Raw genomic sequence first — 23,705 nt, 5'->3', positions numbered from 1 at the left:
GAAGACCTTCGACGGTGACGTCGTCTTCGCCGCACTTTCACAGCGGCCTCTTTGTGGGTAGAGTTGTCTCTCACCATTTGTTTAAAAATGGTGATCTCTTTCTTGATCTGTGGACAGTCTTTGGAAGAGGCGCAGTGATCACCCTGACAGTTAGGACACTTCAACGTGGTTGCGCTGCAGTTGCCTTCTGAGTGGGGTTCGGCGCATCGAGGGCACATGGCCGAATTTCTGCAAACACCCTTCACATGGCCAATCTTCTGACAATTGAAGCATTGTATTGGTCTTGGAATAAAAGGTCCAACCTAGTGGCGAAAGTGGCCGACCTTCACGTAGGATGGAAGGGAGTCGCCTTTGAACGTTATCCTCACACAACGTGTGTTGCCGCGGCGACCAACATGCACAATGACGTTGTGTTCACTTGATGGTTTTATGAGAACTGGGAGGTCTGCATTAGGTATTTCATTGTCAATGTCATAGATGACTCCTGGTATTGTGGCACCATTCAATGGCACGATGGAGCTGACCTTGGTGTTTCCCAGCTGCGTTAAATGTTGTAGTATATTCAGCGCGCTCGGGTTCATCACATCGATTGCCAGGATGTTTCGCCTAGTGTTTATCCTAACATCTTTGATTTCGTTCGGCACGGTGTTTTCTAGATACACGGACAGTGCTTGCCTGTTGAGGACGCGCAGGTTGTCAGTAGCGTTCTGTGGCCCAAACAGGATAGAGTGAGGTCATCGTTGAGGTGCTGTTTTCACGGTGTTCGAGCTGGACGCCGAAGATGAGTTGAGAATTCTTCGTTTGGCCTTGCGGTACTACACAAGTCGAAAGCTGTCTTCCGAGGACTCGTTACCTGATGCGGAGTACAGCTCTGTGTCCTCGCTACCACTCGACGTATTTCCTCGCTTCCTCTAACGGATGTCCGCGGGTGAACGGGAACAGTCCTCGGGATGTTGTACATCCATCACCGCGATGGAGGGGGCTGTAGACCCCACAGGTGCAGTGAGAAGTCCAGAAAAGCACAGAGATGGGCGACATGTGTTCCGCATGAAAAGAACTTCGTCTTCGAATTACGAAAGTTGCAAAAACACCACACTTCTATACCCTCTCCTAGCATATGTTAACCGCTTTTTTTCAAGGTTTAGTGTCAAAACAAATCACTTTATGTATTACAGGCGTGCAATAACAACAAACTGGTAGCAGACGACGTGCGCTACCTTAGCGCCACTCTTGCTGTCGTGATGGGTAGAAGCAGTGAACTACGCCGGTCTGCACATCTGCTAATCTAGCCACCGTAGCTGTACTCAATACAACAGCACGTGCAACCATAGGGTAGCACAACGAATGTCTCACTCACACTCACTCACAATTTTTTTTCTTTGAGCTAACTCAGACCCACCAAAACTTTGCTAACCTGAAGCTCACTCGCACTCAGACTCACCATAGTTATACTCAGCTAGGTTCACTCAGACGCAGATTTCCCAGAGTTCTACACAGCCGGGCTCACTTGGACTGAAACTCACCGAGACTGTTAGCTGTTGGCACTCACACTCACCAGAATTCTCTTCAGCCGGGATCACTTCAGCTCACACGCCGGGCTCAGTCGGACGCCCTCATTGGCATCCGACTGAGGCAGGTCCACTTGTTTTGGCTCTCACTCGGCCAGGCTTTCTCGTGAATTGAGCGCACCAAAAATAATAAAGAACAACTTCATACGAGACTAACTATAGCACTTGCAGAGGGATTGTAAACACGAAAACAGTAATGAAAAGTTCGGATAAATGTCTTAAACATACAAGAAAGAAAACAAACAAAACAGATCTTTTAGCAAGCACCAACTTGGCCAACAGGCAGTTCTGTTTCAACAAATCCTTGTTTTCCGTGCATCACAATGCGTTGAAAGACGCACGATCTCGACAGTGCTGGAAGTATTACGCGCAAGCATAAAACCTCCTGAACGGGTCCTTAGAGAATATATCTACATCCTTATTTGTGTTTGTGCAAAAGCCCGCGGGGTGCGTGTGAGAACAGAGTTGTGTCCTGAGGTGCCAGAAACGCACATCGCACGCACGCGATTTTGCTTGAGGGTTTGCTTCTTTGCACATGGTTATCTACATCAGCCGACATCAGCTGCAATACGCCGACTTCGTTGCAACGTCACCGTGCTCTGCAGCTGCGAACTGGACGGAGGATTTCATCGTATTCGCCGGCATAGTGCTGTCACCAAAGCCACCTTGCGCCCCCGCCACGTCATCAGCGGCCACCAAGCTAACCGAGCATGTAAGAGCTTGCGGTTCCCATGACTTCTTCACTGGACAGAAAAGAGTGGCTACCATGTGTACGCTTGACAATCCGTTCTGTTCCCTTGCTGTACAAATTCCCGTCCTTCTTTGCACATGGTTATCTACATCAGCCGACGACGGCTGCAATACGCCGACATCGCTACAACGTCACCGTGCTCTGTAGCTGTGAACAGGACGGAGGATTTCAACGTGTTTGCCGGCATAGTGATGTTACAAACGCCACCTCGCGCTCCCGCCACGTCATCAGCGGCCACCGAGCTAACCGAGCGTATAAGCGCCTGCGGTTACAATGATTTCTTCAGTGGGCAGAGAGGAGTGGCTACCATGCGCACGGTTGACAATCCGTTCTGCTTATTTGCTTTACAGCTTCCCGTCGTTCTTTTGCACATGGTTATCTACATCAACAGACATCGCTGCAATGTCACCATGCTCTACAGCTGCGAACTGGACGGAGGATTTGAACGTTTTCGCCGGCATGGTGCGGTCACCAACGCCACCTTGCGCACCCACGACGTCATCAGCGGCCACCGAGCTAACCGAGCGTATAAAATCCTGCTGTTCCAATTACTTCTTCAGTGGGCAGAGAAGAGTGGCTACCATGCGGACGCTTGGCAATCCGTTTTGCTTCTTTACTGAACAGGTTGGTAACCGCCCTTCCTTACACGCTAAACGTACCAGCAACATTTGCACCGCGCTCTTGCCTTGCCCACTTGTGTTAATTTCAACTATATATGATTGCGTACATGTTGTCAACCTTTGATGTTAGCAGGCGACATTGAGTCAAACCCTGGCCCGGGACCAACCAAGTCTGATCTAAATGCTGATGTGCTTAATGCTATTGCTGCATTGTGTGAAAAATCAGATGCCGGTCACACTGAGTAGATGAATACTTCATGCCAGCTTAAATCAAATCAACTTGATCTAGAGGAGAAAGTATGTGACCTTACTACCAAGCTTGCTGCAGTCGAATCCCTGGTACAGTCATTGGACAATGAACATGTCCTTGCACTCAATAATGCCATATCCGAAGCGGTTCATGCTCAGTCAGTTGCAATAAATTTCCGGCTAGACGATCTCGAGGACCACTCCCGTTAAGATAACCTGATATTTAGTTACGATTCGCGAATGCTAGCTCTGAAATTTTGGCAGAGTCAGAAAACCACGTTTGCAATGTTCTTCCAGACAAACTGGATCTATCTTTCCGTGACGAAGGTACACATCGAGCTCACACACTCGGCACATACGTAGCAGAGACATGTCGACCCGTTATACTTGAATGCGGCTCCTCCAAATTAATATACAAGATCATAAAGCAGTGCACAACGCTCAAGAATTCGAGAGTGTCATTTAATGAAGACCTTTCTCGCGCTACGCGCCAGTCCCGCAAAAATTGGCTGAATTCGGTAACGCTCCAGGAGAGAAGTATTTCCTGCGGTCGAACCAAATGTACACCAAGAAAAAGTGCTACATCTATTGTTGCACCACTGTCACGACTCAGAGTCGATGTATTAGCTCCTCCTGAGTAGTGGCATAAGGGCGTGGAGTCTGATGCCTGGCTTTCGCCATTTGCCGTCCTGAACGAGACAAAGGCCTGATGAAATGAAGTAAAGGACAAAGCAAAGGTAATTTAATGCGGTTTCTCAGCAACAAAACAAACTGGCATTATTAAGTAGTGGATGTGAATGTTAGACAGAAAAGGTATGAAAGTGAAAGTTACAAAGAACAGGTGTAACAATGTTGAACAATTGCAATTTGTAATCGCGACGGGAACAATGAACATCAGCTCAAACTACATTTCTAAACAATAATTGGGAAAGCAAATATTTCGAGTCCACAGAATCAAGTGACATGCAGCAAACCGGGCGCGCCGACAGTCCGTCCCAACCGATGCGGCCCGTAAGTGAAACTCGAAGTGGGCGCCTCGACGTCGGCGGCTGGCTTCCACGGCGACTGGCGCTGTTCGGTGTCGGGCGTGATCTCAACAGCTTATTTGCCCGGGAGTTGCTCGGCGTTCGTTTATCGTCCCCGGAATAGACTGCCCAAGTGTCGGGTCGGCGCGTTTTTATAAACCTCTAGAGGCGTCGGCGTTCACTTCTTGTCGTCCGGACAGGGATCACACACGCGGCCACTGGACCTCGCCATAGTTCAGGCTCCACTGGCGGTCACCTGCACCGGCAGTCAATTTGATCGCACACAAAGCAATAGCTGCGGACGCAGCCAGCTTCCCGTAGCCAGGGTGTGTAGCCACCATGGTTTCTACCCTACCAGCGGTCACCTTCTTAGTCGAACAATTTAATCACACACAAAACAGCAGTCACGAACGCACACAGCTCACGTGCTCTGGATGTACCCAAGATCACGTTCCCTATACCATTTGCGAAACGGTGCAGTACGTAAGCTCGCGGCCCATTCTTAAAGAAGCGATGCTTAATAGGCGTGTATACCTAGGATGCGGGGGTGGATAATTGAAGAAATAACGCGACTTTTGTGACAACCATTGATCGTGTTTGCGGAGTAGATTCTGCCGACAGTCGTCCCAGGGAGAGTAGAGGGACATGTGATGCTTTGGCTTCTAGGAATATCACGAATGCTTCATTCATTGCTGGCAGTACTTCGGTGCAGCTACCTGCTTGCCCGGTCGCTAAACCGATTTCCTCTTTCTTTCTTTCCAGTATGTGCAGTGTACGTAGCAAACATGATGATCTGTCTTCAGCTATTGACTCGTGTTCAGCTGACATTGTTATCTTGACTGAAACTTGGCTCTCGAATGATATTGCAGATTATGAAATCTTTGAATGTGAGAGTGTCTTCAACTTTTTTAGCTGTGGCCGTATCTCACGTGCTGGTGGCGGGGTGCTGATCACCGTACCTTATCACGGCTCGAGTTGTGGTGTTTTACACGTGGCTAGACATTTGGACATCGTGTGTGCACGTGTGCCGCTCTCGGATATTGTGCTTTTGTTTTTCGTGCGTGAGCTATCGGCTTCCTAGTTCGCCCATGTCATTTAGTTCCGATTTAGATGGTGTATTAAATGAATTAGTTGTCCGGTTCCCTTCAAGTCCACTCTTCCTTCTTGGCGATTTTAATTTTCCGGCAATTAACTGGCACGACTCTCCTCCCTTATCTGACAGCTCATCTGAGTTCTCTCTCTTCATTAAGCTCTGCCTAAATTTTCATTTTAAGCAACTTGTCCTTCAGCCTACACGATCTACACAGCATTGTGCTAACATTGTTGACCTCTTTCGCACTACTACACCACCCGCTTGTTTCCTGTTTAAGATATTTACCTGGTTGAAGTGATCACTGTCTCATCTATTTTTAACTGCACACTTCTGTTCCCACTACCGAACGCCAGAAGTTATTCGGGACTATAAAATGAGTGTATAAACTGCCGACTAATTGATTTTATCGCTCACTTTATTCCAAGTTTCCACACTCGCAATGTTGATGAACATTGGACCTTACTCAAAGAAAAGGCAGTTGAATTGTTTAATCACTTCATCCCTCTGAAACGCCTTATATCCAACCCTCGTGCTCCGAGGTTTAACGAGCGCCTGCGGCGCCTGCTGAACAAAAAGTCTGTTGGCAGTGTGTTCAAGGGGCTGGTTGGTTCATTTTTAGAATAAAAACAGGAGCAGTGCAACACAGGACGCTCTTTACTCGCTCGTCCTGTGTTGCTCTGTCCCTGTTTTTATTCAAAATACTATTCCGCCGGGCCGAGGCAACACAAACGGCCGAACGCTTATGCCACCACCAACACGGAGCACAAACAGATTTCGTCTGAAGCAAAAAGACATTTCTACCAACACACGCTTTCGCCCTTTCTTAGAAATAACCCGAGAAAATTTTGGAATGTGTTCAGCGGGAATAAGCCGAATACAATAGGTCTCTGCGATGATAACAGCACTCCAATACACCAGAGTGACTGCTGCAAAGTGTTGAATGAGTTTTTTGCCGGCCTGCTAAGCACGAGGTCGCGGGATTAAATCCGGGCCGCGGCGGCAGCATTTCGTTGGGCTCAAAATGCAAAAGCACTCGTGTACTTAGATTTAGGTGCACCTTAAATAATCCCAGGTGGTCCAAATTTTTTGAGTCCCCCACTACGGCGTGCCTCCTAATCAAAGTGGTTTTGACACGTAAAACCCCCATAATTTAACTTTCTTTTCATTTTTTGCCTCGTGTTTTTCCTCTACCTTGCCAAATGCATTCCCTCATCCTTCTACATCTGACTTTCTACCTATGGATCCAATAATCATTGATTCCGTTGGTGTGACATGTTTAATCGAAAAACAGAAGATTTCATCTAGTTCAGTTATCGACGGCATAATAACGAAGCTACTGAAAAGCACACCTACCTACTTGTTCATCACTGATTCTTCGTGAAATCTTTGAGCAGTAATTACAGAGTTATTCCATCCCTCATGACTGGAATGTGGGGAAGGTGGTTCCATTACATAAATCAGGTAGCACTGTTTCAGTAAGCTATCGGTCCATTTCACTAGCCACAGTTCCTTATAAACTTGAGCACATCACTTATTTTCATCTTGTTACTTTCCTCGAATCTAACAACTTTTCAGTTCATGTGAACATGGCTTCAGAAAATTTTTTTTCGTGTGAAACACAACTCCTATTTTTCACGAATAATTTATTTCGCGCTAAGGATGCTAACGTTATGGCGGACTGAATTTTTTGCGACTTTGCTTAGGTGTTTGACACTGTTTCTCATGATCTGCTACTAATTAACCTCGGTGCTCATAATATTGACGACCAGGTATTAGGCTGGATTAAATTTTTTTTTTCGACCGTAGCCAGTATGTCTCAGGTAATGATTACAACTCACCTTTTGTTTGCGTAACCTCTGGATTACCTCAAGGTGTTAGGTCCTCTCTTGTATTTAATTTACATTAATGATCTTCCTAACAACGTTATCTCCCCGATAAAACCTTTCGCACATGACTGTATGCTGTATCGTTTAATCCCTGTGATGAAGCATGTTTGCAATTGGACTTCAACGCAATTTCTTCGTGGTGCGGTGACTCGCTCATGACACTTCACGCCACTACGTGCATACACCTGCGTATTTCTAGCCGCCCTCATGATAACACCCCTCGCTAGGTTTTTATTAACACTCAGTTATCATCTTTCTTATCATACAAATATCTTGGTATTCACATGACATACAATCTGTCCTGGGAAATGCACGTGAACTACGTATCTAACCAGGCTAACCATACTCTCGGATTCTTACGGCGCCATTTTATAGCTGTTAACAGCAACGTTAAGCTTCATCTGTATATGACTTTTTTTTTCAAATTATGGGGTTTTACGTGCCAAAACTACTTTCTGATTATGAGGCACGCCGTAGTGGAGGACTCCGGCAATTTTGACCACCTGGGGTTCTTTAACGTGCACATAAATCTAAGCACACGGGTGTTTTCGCATTTCGCCCCCATCGAAATGCGGCCGCCGTGGCCGGGATTCAATCCCGCGACCTCGTGGTCAGCAGCCCAACACCATAGCCACTGAGCAACCGCGGCGGGTGTATATGACTTTAATAACCATTAAACTTGAATATACATGCTCGATTTGGGATCCCAATCAGAGAACTTTAATTAACGCTGTAGAGTCTGCCCAAAACCGCGCCGCCCGTTATATTGCTTCAAATTACTCCCGAACTGCGAGCGTATCTGCCCTGAACTCAGCACTTGGTCTCCCGGTTCTTTCTCTGCGCCATAAATACTTTCGTTTATGTCTTTTCCATAGAATTTATTATACCAACACTTTTCTCAAAGATAATTAAGTTACTCCTTTCTCCATCTTATATATCTTCACGAAGAGACCACAACTTCAAGGTAGGCATACCGCACTATCGAACAAGCCTTGGAATGAATTCATTTATTCCTCGAACTGGTAATGACTGGAACCATTCCACTGCCTTCGTCGCTGCCATGGCCGACGTCAACAAATTTAAGGAAACCGAAATCAAAAGCTTACTAAGGAAACCGCCACCGATTTTGTATGACCCTCCTCACTGTTATGCCTATGGCCCTGAGAGTATTGAAAATAAATAAACTCTATCAGCGCAGGTAGTCTGGCTCACTGTTTGGAATTTTGAGTTGTCGGAAATCGCGCTAAGCCTCGAGAATTTCGTAAATTCTGGTCGGTCTACCTGATCAATAGTTTCGTCTGTGGCACGTACTACACGTGCCGCAAATGCACATGCGCAGTTGCTTCAGTCACGCTGCTGACATTTGCTGGTCAAAAGCACTGAACACGAGCGCCAAACACGGGGACAAAGAAAAGGACTGTGAGCCATAGATTTTCTAAATAAATACCCTAGAGGCAAATGTGGCGCTAGTGTCTACGGGGGCTCACCTGAGCGTTGCCTCAACCTACATGGGAATGATGGGAAGTACAGGCTTCGGATTGACTTCGATCTTTAGACTAGTGGTGTTTTCATGCGGCACAGTAAACGAAGCTATACTCAAATATTATCGCCTAAAATCTAATTTCATTTCTGCAGTGTCTTATATAATGCATAACACGTTACAGAAACTTTGTAAGACTTTGAGATTGAAGCACGGTTTACTACGGTTCACACCAGGACACTCCAGGGTATGCACTCATTTGCAATTCTGTTCCCGATTTAACGCAAGAGAATAATTATTTATTTTTACAATAGCTATAACAGCCGTGCATGTACTTATGTAAGAATACCATCAAGTATTTATGGAAATACAAATCTTGTATTGTGAGGAAGTGTTGCGCCCGTGACAGGAATGCTACAAGTGTCGTCTGCTACGACGCCTGCTCGCTGCGAACGCGAGATTTTTCTCGCAGCCGACAGGCACTTGTGAACCCTCTCACTCTTTCGAAAGGCTGCGTCGGCTGTCACGATTGCTGAACCTCTTCAAGTACTTTTAAGAGCAAGCTTTAGCTCAGGCCCAACTCCGACGCGGCCTATTCAAATGCATGTAAAACGCAAAAACGTTTTTCTGAGGCAACCCCTGGACCGATGTTAATAAAATTTGTTGCATTTGAGAGAGAAAGTTCAATTGTAGTGACTGCTGAAGAGGAATTTCGATTTAGCGGATGAAATTTGTTAAAAGTATTTTCAAAAGTTCCAAGTGCGAGAAATATAGAAGCACGAAGTTTACAAATTAATAGCTGTGCATCAAGAGCACGTATCGCGGTTCTGTAAACGGCACCTATGAGATCATTCAAAGCGGACAGATTCAATATCTCAATTTATATTGTTTGAAAGGAGAGAGAGAGGAACAATATAGTGAGACGTGTTGTTACTAGCCAGCAATGACTCTTCTTGTATATACATTGTAAATACAGTCTTATACTCTCAAGATACCCGTAACATATTGGTGGGAGATGCGGGGTACCACGGCTGGAAACGGAGCTCCGCAGTAGACGTCACATCACCGTCCTCATCATGAATGACGGTGAGCACTCGGGATCAACGTCGTTGACGTCTCCAACGTCACTATTGCCCGCTACGTCGCAGTCCCCTTCGGTTGTGTTTGTGCAACCCAAGGGTCCCGGAATTTCTGCGGGACTGATGGCGCCGGCGTTGAAGAGTGGGTGGCTATGTACGAACGTGTTAGTGGTATCAACAGATGGGACCCTACACTCATTCTAGCTAACCTGTTGTTCTACCTAAGAGGCACGGCAAAGGTGTGGTTCGAAAACCATGAAGAGGAGCTGACCAGCTGGGACCAATGCGAAGAGAAGGTAACAGAAATGTTTGGCAAACCAGCCGGCTGTAAAATTGCCGCAAAGCAGGAACTGGCCTCTCGTGCCCAATCCCCCACAGAGTCCTATGTTTCGTATATCCATGACGTGCTGGCGCTTTGTCGTAAAGCCGATCACGACATGAAAGAAGGTGTGAAAGTAGGGCATCTGCTCAGGCGAATTACTGACAACGCCCTTTAATCTGCCTATGTGCAAAAGCTGCTCTACAGTTGATACTATCATCAAAGAGTGCCGACAATTCGAGCAGGCCACTAGACACCTTACATGTCCAAGCACTCGTCGACACTCTAGCCCACTTATCTGTGATGAGTGCCAGTCTACGTAGACGTTTAAAGAAGGTCCTCACCCCAGTAGCTGCCCGAGTGCTTCGTGTGGCCGACGGCAGTGTGCTGGTTGTACTTGGAATGTGTACTGCGCGCATAAGTATAGCCGGCCGCCCTACTTCTGTTCTCTGCGCTGTGATCGAGAACTGCCGTCATGGCATTATCCTTGAATTGTACTTTTTATCCCATCATTCCGCTCTCATCGACTGCGCAACCGGCGTTCTTCAGTTGACACTGCCTCGAGACGCCGATGCTCCGAGCACCGCTCCACCGCACTTGTGTTCGCTTCAAGATGTACGTCTGTCACCTGAGGCAGTCACTTACTCCGCTTTGACCGCACAGCCACATATTTTCGACGGTGAATATGTCCTTCGCCCCATCATCGGCGTGCTTTTGAACCGGAACGTTGCTCTTCCGCATAAGCTGGTGATATTGCTAATAACAACGTTGTTCTTCCGCTTCTGAATTTTAGCCTGTGCCCTCAAGTGCTTCCAGCCGGTATGTTCTTGGCCAGCGTTTCTAATACGTCCGAATTTGACATTGAAAGTCTGGGTGCCGAGAGCGGTTTATTAGTACCAATTGCAGCTCACAGCTCTAGTTCCCTAACGGATGACTTGACCAAGATGATTGCACCTGACCTCCCCTCTGCACAGGCCACCGACATACGTCTTCTCCTCGAATCGTACCTTGACATCTTTGATTTCGGCGACAAGCCTTTAGGATAAACATCTATTGTTCATCACCGTATCAACACTGGAGACACGAATTATATTTGTCGGCGTCCCTATAGTGTATCGCATGCTGAACGTCGAGTCATCCAATCAGAAGCAGACAAAATGCTCCGCAAAGGGGTCGTCGAACCATGAGCCAGCCCTTGGGCTTCGCCTGTTGTCGTTGTGAAAAAAAAAATGGCGCCTGGCGTTTTTGCGTCGATTATCGCCATTTAAACAAGATCACCCGAAAATAAGTCTAACCACTAACACGCATCGATGACGCTTTGGACTGCTTGTACGGAGCTAAATATTTCTCGTCCATCGATCTTCGGTCCGGCTACTGCCAGATTTCAGTTGACGAAATGGACCGCGAAAGGACGGCCTTCATCACGCCGGACGGCTTATGTCAGTTAGAAGTCATGCCCTTTGGCCTATGCAATGCTCCAGCTACATTTGAACGTATGATGGACTCTCTTCTGCGAGGCTACAAATGGACCACCTGTCTCTGTTACCTTGACGACGTTATTTTAATTTTCTCCGACGTTCGGCAGCCACCTTACCCGACTCGCTGCTATTCTTGCGGTCTTCCGAAAAGCCGGCCTGCAACTGAACTCCTCGAAGTGTCAGTTCGGGAGCCGTCAGATAACCGTGTTGGGACACCTCGTTGACGCATCCGGTGTCCAAACACACCCGGAAAAAGTTCGCGCCGTACGCAGTTTCCCTGTGCCACGTTTTGCTTCTGACGTGCGCTGCTTCGCCAATATTGCTAGGCCGACGTCGCCAACTTCGCCGACGTTGCTAAGCCTTTGACATAACTTCTTAAGAAGAACACGCCGTTCACATGGAGCCCTGAGCAAGCTCACGCGTTCGGCCCTCTCATCGGGTTTCTGACCACGCCTCCCATGCTTGCCCACTTTGATCCATCTGCACCGACCCAAGTCCACACTGACGCAAGCGGCCACGGCATCGGCGCTGTTCTCGCCCAACAGCAGAATGGCACCGAGTGCGTGATAGCTTACGCCAGCCGCCTGCTGTGACCTGCTGAGAAAAATTATTCCATCACCGAGCGGAAGTGCTTGGCTTTAGTTTGGGCTGTCGCCAAGTTCCGGCCATATTTGTACGGCCGCACGTTTTCGGTCTTTGCAGACCACCATGCCCTCTGCTGGCTGTTTTCTCTCCGGGACCCCACAGGAGGGCTTGGTCGCTGGGCGTTGCGGCTCCAAGAATTTTGATTTGTTGTCAACTATAAGTCTGGACGTCTGCACAACGACGCTGACAACCTCTCGCGTCAACCCGTGGATCCTGCCGATCCTGTTGCGCACGATACGGTGACCTGCGTGATGGCTTTGACTGACATGACCGACATCTGCGCTGAACGACAACGTGACGAATCCTTGCAGTCCATCATAGCCGGAGTACTGGCAGCACTGAGGGCACGTGCCGCACGTTCTTGCTTCACGACGGCATCTTCTACTGCCGCAATATCAACCCTGACGGCCCTGAGTTGCTCCTTGTTCTTCCTCGTCATCTGCGATCCGTCGTTCTCGAACAACTTCGTGATGCACCGACGGCGGGACACTTTGGAGTTTTGCGTACATACGACCGCGTACGACGCCGGTTCTTCTGGCCGGGTCTCTCCTGCTCTGTGCGTCGTTATGCCGCAACTTGCGAATTATGTCAGCGCCGGAAGAAACCTCCCCTGCCACCTATCGGACGACTCCATCCAATTGATGTTCCCCCTGAACCTTTCATTCACATAGGCTTTGGCCTGCTTGGCCGTTTTCCGACAACGACTAGAGGGAATAAGTGGATCGCTGTCGCTACTAATTACGCGACACGCTACACGATAACAAAGGCGTTGCCGACTAGTTGCGCAACTGACGTCGCCGATTTTCTCCTTCTCGACGTCATTCTCCAGCACGGTGCACCTCGGCAGTTGTAGACTGCGGCCGCTCGTTCTTGTCTCGAATTGTGGACGACCTCCTCCGCTCTTGTGCCACTGAGCACAAGCTCTCCACCGCCTACCACCCACAAACGAACGGTCTTACGGAACGTCTCAACCGAACACTCAGAGAGATGCTGTCGATGTACGTTTCCAATGATCCCCGCGACTGAGACGCCACGCTGGCCTACTTGACATTCGCATATAACTCGTCCCGACATGACACCGCAGGATATTCACCCTTTTATCTTTGGTATGGTCGCGATCCCACCTTGTCTTTTGACACCATCGAACTTTCTATGCCCCGCGTTCCCACTGAGTACGCTCGTGAAGTCATCGATCGCGCTCACATGGCGCGTCAAGTCGCCCGATCTCGCTTATTAGCCTCGCAGCATCTGCAAAAAGAGTGTTACGACCGGTGCCATCGCGATCTTCAGTTCGCCCTAGGTGTTTGGGTGCTGATTTTGTCACCATGTCGTCGGGTCGGCCTCTCCGAGAAGCTTCTCTCTCGCTACACAGGGCCTTCTGAAGTCCTCCGTCAGCGACGTCAATTACGAGATCGCGCCATTACCGTTTCATCCATTCTCAAGTCCGCCGCCTGTTGACGTCGTGCATGTTTCGCGGCTGAAGCCATACTTCGCTCGCAGTTCTTCGCCTACCATGCGCCGCGACGGCGCTTCACCGCCCGGGGGTCCTGTTGGGGAAGGTTGAAAGGAGAGATAGAAAGAGAGGAAGAAGATTGCGAGACGCTGGCTGCTGCGTGTTGTTACTAGTCAGCCATTTTAACCCCAATGATTCTTCTTGTATATACATTGTACATACAGTCTTATACTCTCAACATCCCCGTAAAAATATCTTACGTGAATTCGTTACGTTGTGTACAAGGATTCTGCAAGAGCTGTATTTCCATATTACAAATTTTTTTTAGATCCACGTGTAACATACGAGTTTTGTCCGCTTTAGATGTACTATTAGATGCAACTCACAGAATTATGATATCATTTTTGGTTGCTGATTTACAGAGTTGTAAACTTGATAGTTTCGTTTGCTGAAAATTTTTGATTATTGCCAATTTTTAATAGAACATTGATGACGTAAATCGAAAATTCGGAACTAGCAGTCTCTACATTTCAGCTACATTTCAGCTACAGCTACATTTCATGTTTTTAGTTTAAATGCAACAAACCTCGCCAAATTTGGTGCAGTGGTTGCCGAGAAAAACGAATTCTCCTTTTACATGTATTTACATAGGACTACCCGAGCTAAAGCGTCCTCTTGAGCACGTCTGCTGGACTGCTAGCAGGGATGCTTGAGGCCTCCTACGAGTATGCTTCATTTTATTTTATGTTGACGTACCGCTTCCGAAGCGTTATGGCGTGGCTTTGCACTTACCCATTTTGCGACACTAGACTACAGCCAAGAAGGAGCAACCTTTCCTACCACAAGTATGTTTGTGTTCTCAAAGTCCTAAAACACGCATTTCAATGACCCCATAAATAAGCAATGCCTAATGAAGCCCTCAATAAAATTTGATTGTCACGCCACTGCCACTAGAAGTACAACTGTCTATGTCTTGTATCAGAGGTGCCTTCTTTTCCGTATTCTCAAGTTTCATAAAGCACATAACGCTACAGCGCCAACCCAACACACTCAACAAACCAAGGTCCAAACGGTCAAACATTTTCTTTCGGCGTTTACGGTGCCATCGCTTTCTCGTCAGACCTCCGACACCACACCGCGACACAAACATCGTCGTAGCCGCTGGCCCAGCGCGCTATCGCCACTTCGAGCAACATAACAAATGCAGAGAGCTTTGCGTTGCACTGTCCCACTGGAAACTGAAACTGCCAAAATATACTTGCAGACTAGTTTGCCAGTCAACAGAATGCCAATCCGTAACCTGTACTTCCCATCATTGCCATGATGGTTGAATGATCGCAGCGACAGATTTCCCTCTAGTTATACTAAAATGAAACTCTATGCTGGGAGCGATGGTCATGTGAGCAAGCCTAGAACGTAGGGAGGAAAGGCTTGTGGGAAGCAGGTCGCACCGCGTGGTGCACACTTTCTAGCCGCAGAGCCACTCGCGAGGATCAATTGTGACGAGACTGCCGCTGCATAACCTTTAACATTTGCATCAAGGAAAGCTTTGCTTAACACCGATATCGATGAAGGCGTTCTATCAGGCCAACATTTTCACGATACAGTGTTGCAAGCCGGCAACCCGCGATTAAGCCAAATTCCCTTGCGACTCCCCAGCGAATTCCTAGCGCACGTGCTATTCTGCATCCGCAAAGTCGCAGTTATATTTCGCGAACCAGCCGGCACAGCCACGTCCGATTCAGCTTTCAAGGCCAGCTTTCGAATTTCGGTGAGCGAGACCATTCCAGAAACGGCCTCATCCCTGAAAGGCAGTGAGTCAGAGAAACGGTGGATGTCGTGCTTGCTGCTGCGAGGGACGAATTTAGGAGATATCGCGCTGGATGAAAAATATTAGACGATGGTTGACACCAAATGCAAGACGATTCTCACAGTGTGAAAACCGCGTTACAGGAGCGGCTTCGATACGTTTCATATCATTCGATAAATGTTTTGTTTGCTGTCTTTTTTCGTTTTCTTTTTTGCTACCACCCCACCTCTCCCGGTTTTTGCTCTAAGAAAAGACGTTTTTTCCTGTTTCCTCTGAATTTTTTTATAGGGCCTCGCATATCTGTGCCAAAAGGTGCCGCAGCGTGGCTGCGGCCGCGTGAGTGCCTCATCAATTGAGCAGCAGCGCACCCCGCGGGGGCAGAGGCGCGGTCTCTTATCTCCACCTTGCGGTGGCCGGAAGGGAACGCGCAATTTGTCAGCGTGATCCCTCTGTCGTCGCAGGGCGCCCCCCTCCCCTTCGCAGCAAATGCCGGGTGACGCGCTCTGCTCGGAGCTCCAGACGCGGCCCCGCTGTGGCGGCGGCGACCAACAAACACCACGCGTGTCCAGTCTGATCGGCTACACAGGTGGGGATTTTGCGACAAAGAGCGGAAGAGGAATGTACCATATGTAAAACCGCGCTGCATGTGTGTGCGGCAAGTGTGACGGATTCGGCGTCGCCTTCGTTCTTCTGGGTGCACCCTCAAGTCATGACTATTTCTTAATTCACTTCGTAAGTTCGAGTAATTTCGCCTATGTCCACAGTGTCTTTGTCTGTTGCCTTCTTATGCTATGATTATTAAAAATCAGATACGGCGGTTCCCTTTGTAATCGTTCTTATATATATATATATATATATATATATATATATATATATATATATATATATGCAAGACGAAGGGTTTCGCGCCAGACCCGCAGGTAAACATTCAAACAAAGAAAAAACGACGAGCATTATGGCATATGTCTTTACTGACCTTTCAGCCGGACCGGCCTTCGTCGAAGTATATATATATGTGTGTATGTATATATACATTAGTCATATCAAACTAGGCAACAAAGATAGCATATGGGAAATTACTCGAACTGATTATTTCAATTAAACAAAGGTTAAATTACTGAAATTGATGAAGAAACAACTGGCCGCGGGTGGAGCACGAACCCACACCTTCGCACTACGTGTGCGATGCTCTTACCGTAGTAGATACTGATGACCGGACAGAAACGTGGGCTCATTCTGGAAAAAGAAGTGCGGGACACAATTTCTTCAGCGCTCAATATGGAACTGTCGAATGAGGCCATATCTCGTGCCCACGGACTAGCGAGGGTTTCGACAAAAAAATGCCGTGCGATAATAACAAAGTTCACCAGCTGTAGAGCAAAAAGTAAATATTTTCCTCAAAATTCCAAATGAAAACGACAGGTGTCACTGTAAGTGAAGATTCCTGCATTCCTACCCGGACAGCATGCAAAAAACTAGAGTTTGGAATAACTAGCCGGGAACAATTTTCAGTACGATACAACAAATTGATAATCAAAAAGAAGGCTTATATGTACCACCCATCTACTAACAGTATCTACTAACACAAGTCACTTCCTATAAATACTGAGGCGTTCACATAGCATCCAATTAATTTTTCCTGGCAAACACACATAAACCAGATCACAAACACGGCTAGCCGCACGCTTGGTTAACTCCGTCGCGATTTGTCTATGGATGGAGGGATGGAAACAACTTTATTTTAAATCCGCAAATTTAGACGACGGGGGCTCAGGTCTCCCGCGAGGGGACTTCGAGGCGTTGCCTCGTCTCCGCCTCTCGGGCCTGCAGGACACCCCACTCTTGCGTCTTGAGGTTGGAGCAGCGCAGAGCGGCGGCCCACTTCGACGTAAAAGCCTCCGTACCTACTGTATTGTAGCTGATGTAACGCGACACTCCCACAACATGTGTGAAAGCGTCGCTCTAGTTTCCTGACATAATTTGCAAAGAACACTCGGGTATTGCGCGGGGTAAATGTGCCGCAATCGCACCGGACTGGGGAAGGTGTGTGTCTGTAGTTGTCGCCAGACGACTGCCTGGCGACGTTTCAGTTTGGGGTGAGGTGGGGGCAGTAACCGCCTGCCTAGCTGGTAGTGCCTTGTGATGTCATTGTACCTGACCAGGCGTTCTCGCGTGTTTTGAACCAGGAGTTCCGAACTCGAAGAGGCGGTCTCCGATTAGGCGCGGCGGGTCAGTTCTCGCGCAGAGCGGTGTGCTACCTCGTTCAAGTTGGCCCACGCTAACTTAAAGCTACTTCTGTACAAAACACTAATACGTCCTAAGCTTTAATATGGATCTTCTTTCTGGGACCCTAGCTTAGATTACTTAACAAATGCGATAGAATCTGTAAAACATTGTAGCGCACGTTTCATTCTTGTTATTCTCGGACATCAAGCGTAAAATCTATGAAGGCTACTTTCAACCTCCCTCCCTTCTCATCCCATAGGAAGTTAACACGTTTATCACCTGATTGTGGCTTCGTAGATGACATTTGTAAATGTTTATCATCAGAGTTTTGAACTTGCTTTCACCTTTGCGCATCCCTCTCGCTATGTCATCATCATCCCTCATCACACCTTTATGTTCCCGTTCCCCCTTCCCCTGTGCAGAGTAGCAGGCTAGAGCGCCTTAGCTCAGGCCGACCTCTCTGCCTTCTTTCAATTAAATTATCTCTCTATCACTGCAGCACAAAATTTATTACTACAATCCCAATATAAAAAGTGAACTTTTCTCCGAACCTGCATACATATCATATCGTACTGACCGTCACCATAAATTGAGCGTTCCACATTGTCGCACGAACCTTTTTTTTTTTTCATTTATTCCTAAAACTACCTGTGAATGGAATCATCTGCCGGCCTCGATTGTTAACATAACCGATACATCTGTTTTTCAGTCATCATCAATCATCAGTCAGTTTTTATTTCGGACGTAAATACAATGTTGTAGGCAGTGGCGTAGCTAGGTCGTCTGGCGCCCGGGGCCCTATGCTCTTCTGTCACCCCCCCCCCCTTTCCCCCCCGGGTGTAGTCGAGGAAGGCGAGGATATCGACAATTTGCGGGTGTCTTCAGACGTATATGACACCTCCCCCCCCCCCCCCGCCTACTGGCCCCGTGCACCCGGGGTCCACGCCCCCCCCCCCCCCCCCCCCCCCTGTTGCCACGCCACTGGTTGTAGATATTGTGAGCACTGGAGGGTCAATCCCATCGCTCGTAATCAGTTGTCAAGATTGGAGTCGGGCATGAATTAGAAGGTAGCTGGCCCATGCCGTCGTCCAACTTATCCACGCTTAGGACGTTGTTGAAGGGAAGGACTGCGTCTCGTCGAGGACGAGGAATATGGGTTTATTTACAGTATCTGCATGAGGGCGTTGCAGTTATAGGGGTATTACTCAGGCTCGCGCGTGCGCACCTGACCCTTCTCTGGATCGCACAGCGCCGGCGGAGCGGCAGTCGCTCCCTAGCACTTTCGCAGCAGCCCTAGCAGTCAGAGCTGTGACCCCTAACCCGCGGTTCGCAGTGAGTTGCGACCACGGCGGGTTCAGGCCAGTGGGGACAGGGTGAGTCTCGACCTAAGGTGTTTATTCACCTTGGTGTACAATGGTTCCAACAGACAGCAACAGCCACAACACACACAAACACAACACAACACAACACAAAACCTCAGCGGCGGAGCATTCCGCACGTCTGGGGCGAAACAAACCGCACCATGTGGGAACCACAAAAGAGGCTGATAAGAGTTCAGCTCACCCAAAAGTGGATCCGCGCTCGGGCCCTGGGGCGGTGAGTCGCACACCAAGGTCCGGGCGCCACAGGGGGACGGCGTGCGGCGGTCTCAGCGGCTGATTTGAGATGCGGCCGTTCGCTAGCTCTTCCGCCGTGAGACAAAGCTCCGTCGGGGGAATAGCGCTTCTCCCGAGCGGCGGAGAGGGGGTCTCCCCGGTTCCAAGAAAGGGAAAGGAGGGAACGGGGTGCCTTGGCTGCAGCGTCGCGGCCAGGCGCGAAGAGCAGCGGGAGTGGCGAAGGTGCCCTCTCCACGCTACCCTCCGCGAGCGAGCACGTGATTATCGCGTGATAACCGCGTGGCCGCTCCGGAGATATCGGGATGCGCGTGCGATCCCCACATCCCCCCCTCCTTAAAATAACCCTTTAGCCGCTAAGAGGCCGCCGTCACCTGAGGCTTTCCTGCGAGAGGGACGTGCTACTCCGACCGCAACACGGTTTGAATCCATGTTGGTGAGGGAGCAGCTCTAGCTGCAGACCGTCGTTGTCGCCGTGTAGGTGGTCGCGAGCCAGGCCGGAACCTTGAACGATGTCATGGAGCAGCTTGACAGCAGCGGGATGCAGTGGGAGGCAAGAAGGGCGCTGGGTCCGGGTCATCTTGCGTCTCGGCGGCGTCACCTGCCCAGTCGGACGTGCCGGGTCCGTGGTGGCGAAAGGGTCCCTGGATTTTTCTTGGCTGCCTCGATTACGCTGACGCGATCCCCGAACCAGCCTCGAGATGGCGCAGGACAGCTCTTTTGATGTTCTCGGAGGTCGTTGCCCTCTGGTATTGGCGCACCCTCGCGGGTTTCGGCAGGCAAGATCGGCAAAGGCGCGCCGACCCACCCCTGACGATGGCTTGCACCTCGCTGCGCAGCAGGGGTCCACTCTGTCCTTGCGGGCGAAGTCTTTCGTTCGACCTTGAGGCTGGGTGCTTGGTTGCGGGGCTCGCAACTCGGTCGCGGAGCTGTGCGGCGCGGTTCGGCGAATTCTGCGCCGCCGCGACCATTCCGGACCGGAAGTCGCCCGCTGCACCTCTCACCTCGCTGTTAGCCGCCGGCAGTGGCGTAGCCAGAAATTTTGTTCGGGGGGGGCTACGCCACTGGCCCAATATATATATATTATAATACCGAGACCGATCAAGTTGTCCAACGCTGTTTATTCCACAAAAGGGAACGCCCGCAGCTCACGCGCGAAGAAGTCGAAGAAGAGGGAAGATGATGATGGCTATATACAAATGAAAACGACGAAGTACGTTAATAGTGCTTACACTAACTTCCCCCCGTCATGGAAGCGGCCAGCCTGGCCGCAGATTAGAGATTATCTAAACGGGGAGTGAACGGCTTCATCCGCGACACATGAACAATTTCGGCATTCCGGCGGCGCCGGTCAGTGACGGAGTGTACTGGGCGGACGAGATAGTTCACTGCAGATGTTTGCTGCACAACGGTGTATGGACCAATGTAGCGTGGAAGGAACTTCTCACAGAGGCCTGGAGTGCGTACTGGAGTCCAAAGCAGGACTTGGTCTCCTGGGTGAAAACGTAGGTCACGGCGTTTGTTGTCGCAGTAACGCTTGCGCTCCGCTTGGGTCGCTTCTGTGCTTTGCCGGGCGATTTGACGGCAATGTGCAACTCGGGCAGCAAAATCTTCTGGAAGCGACGCGTTAGGCGAAGAAGGTGCGAAAAATAGTTCTCTGTCGAATATGGTGGAAGGAGATCGTCCATACACAAGGAAGAAAGGGCTGTAGCCGGTAGTCCGTTGAATAGCAGTATTATATGCGAATGTCACAAAAGGAAGAATTTTATCCCAGTCAGTGTGGTCAGGACGGATGTACATGGAAATCATGTCAGACAGCGTACGGTGGAAGCGCTCAGTAAGGCCATTGGTTTGCGGATGATAAGTAGAAGTAGATTTGTGGACGGTATTAGTGGCTCGAAGAACTTCCTCCAGAACTTGTGAAATGAACGCCTTGCCGCGGTCACTGAGAAGAACGCGAGGAGCCCGGTGGCGCAAGACGATGGCGCGCAAGAAAAAGTCGGCGACTTCAGAAGCGGTGCCGGAACGCAGAGGGGCAGTCTCGGCATATCTTGTTAAATGGTCGACCGAAGTGACAATCCAACGGTGACCGGAGGGTGTCAACGGCAAGGGACCATATAAATCAATGCCAACAAATTCAAAAGGTGCGTCCGGGCAAGGGAGAGGTTGTAGTAAACCGGCAGGAGGGGATGTCGAGCGTTTGCGGTGCTGACATGACGCACAAGAGGCAATGTATTTGGCCACTGTTGTGGATAGGCCAGGCCAGAAGCAGCGGGTCTTTATGCGGTCGTAAGTCTTGTGGAAGCCTAAGTGGCCAGCCGATACATCGTCGTGAAGTGCCTCTAATACCCGCAAGCGAAGGCAGCGAGGTAAAACTGGGACCCACCGGTGACCTGTTGGGTGGTAAACGTAGCGGTGTAGCACGCCATCTTGAAGGCGGAATTGTCGAAGTTGGCGTCGCAAGCGGCTGTTGGGTGGTTCGGTGAACCCACTAAGGCGATCCATGAGAGCTCGACAGTAGGAGTCGGCCCGCTGAAGCGAGACGAAATCAGAGCGTGATGAAAGCATAACTTGGTCCAGGGGCGTTATCGAGAGTTGGTGGGAGGCAAGCGTATCATCGGAACGACGTGGTTGGGAAGACGACGGCGCGTTACCGGGAGAGAGTGAGAGTGGGCAGCGAGACAATGCGTCTGCATCATGATGGCGTTTTCCAGACTTGTATGTTATAGTGAAGTCATATTCCTGCAAGCGCAGTATCCAGCGTCCTAAGCGTCCTGACATATTTTTCATTGATGACAGCCAACACAGAGCATGATGGTCGGTGACGATGGTGAAGTGGCGGCCGTAAAGGTATGGGCGAAATTTCTGAATCGACCAAACGATAGCCAGGCACTCTTGCTCTGTAATGGTGTAGTTACGCTCAGCTGGAGAAAGTGTTCGGCTGGCATATGCTATGACTTGCTCTTTAGATTCTGTATTACGTTGCAGAAGTACTGCGCCAATACCTTGTGCGCTTGCGTCAGTATGGAGTATGGTGGGGGCACGATTATCGAAGTGGCGAAGCACTGGTCCGGAAGTAAGATGCCGCTTAAGAGCTTGAAAAGCCGACTCGCAGTCGCTAGTCCACGTGAAAGAGGCACCGGTAACCAGGAGCTTGTGTAGAGGAGCTGCTATTGCTGCGAAGTTGCGTATAAATCTACGAAAATATGACGCCAAGCCGAGGAAACTACGTAGATCTTTCTGTTGCTGGGGGCGAGGAAACTGAAGAACGGCACTAATCTTTTCGGGGTCAGGCTGGATGCCAGCTTTTGAGACGACGTGACCCAATACTTTTATTGTTTTGCTTGCAAATTTGCATTTTTTTGTATTGATTTGGAGACCAGCATTCGCAAGGCACCTGAGAACTTCGTCTAATCGATGAAGATGTTGGCTGAAGTCAGACGAAAAGATGACAATATCGTCCAGACAACAGAGGCATGTCTTCCATTTTAGACCACGAAGGACGTTGTCTATCATGCGCTCAAATGTGGCAGGAGCATTACAAAGGCCAAAAGGCATCACGTTGAATTCATAAAGGCCATCCGGTGTAGCGAATGCGGTCTTTTCTTTGTCAGTCTCGTTCATCGGAATTTGCCAATATCCTGATCGAAGATCAAGGCTGGAGAAATACTCCGCCCCTTGTAGTGTGTCCAAAGCGTCGTCAATTCGAGGTATTGGATATACGTCCTTGCGTGTGGTCTTATTGAGCGCTCGATAATCCACGCAGAAGCGAACTGAGCCATCTTTTTTCTTTACCAGGACCACGGGAGACGCCCATGGGCTAGATGAAGGTCGTATTATCTTCCGCGCAAGCATGTCAGCAACCTGTTGTTCAATGACCTTTCGTTCGGACGGCGATACACGATAGGGGCGTCGTCGTATAATAGCGGAACCATCGGTTTCGATGCGGTGTGTAGCCGCAGGAGTTTGGCTCAACACAGGGGAACAGCTGTCGAAACAGCCTTTGTGTTTTGCCAAGACCACCATTAGGGCTTCGGACTGCGCGGCTGTTAGGTCAGAACCAAGAACGGCTGGAGGAGGGAAAGGTTCATCCAAACCTGAGGCTGGGGCTGGCGATGAAGAAGGGCAAAGCGCGACTAGAGAGATAGGTTGAGTGTCGGCGAGGGTTGCCACAGTCATCCCTTTGGGCAGCATCACAGGATCTGGGGTCGTGTTGCAAGCAGACAGAAGGGCGCGGCCGCGTGAAAACCGGACGAGACAGGTGGCAATGAGAATTCCGCGAGAAGTACAGCGGGAAGAAGGGGCGACTAGGGCGTCTCCGTCGGCGATCTGACTGGATGTTACGGCTACAACGTCTTCGTGACCAGGGCGCAGGACGTAGTCGGCAGCGATGGTCAAGTTCACGCATGA

At 49.4% G+C, this 23,705-nt stretch overlaps 1 protein-coding gene across 8 annotated transcripts in view; it reads left to right on the top strand.

The window, feature by feature from the left end:
• Window positions 1–23,705, top strand: part of LOC135909204 (uncharacterized) — a 444,253-nt gene that overhangs the window by 127,534 nt on the left and 293,014 nt on the right. For 4 of the 8 annotated variants that reach the window (XM_070524867.1, XM_070524866.1, XM_070524865.1 and 1 more), the window contains exon 3: window positions 15,918–16,042. The exons of the other annotated variants lie outside the window; for them this stretch is intronic. In XM_070524867.1, the coding sequence (XP_070380968.1) occupies window positions 15,918–16,042 (125 nt within the window). The remainder of the gene's footprint in view (window positions 1–15,917; window positions 16,043–23,705) is intronic. 8 annotated transcript variants of the gene reach the window in all.

This window comes from Dermacentor albipictus, chromosome 9 (genome assembly GCF_038994185.2).
Source record: "Dermacentor albipictus isolate Rhodes 1998 colony chromosome 9, USDA_Dalb.pri_finalv2, whole genome shotgun sequence".
NCBI lineage: Eukaryota > Metazoa > Arthropoda > Arachnida > Ixodida > Ixodidae > Dermacentor > Dermacentor albipictus.
This window is presented reverse-complemented; position numbering and strand designations above follow the sequence as displayed.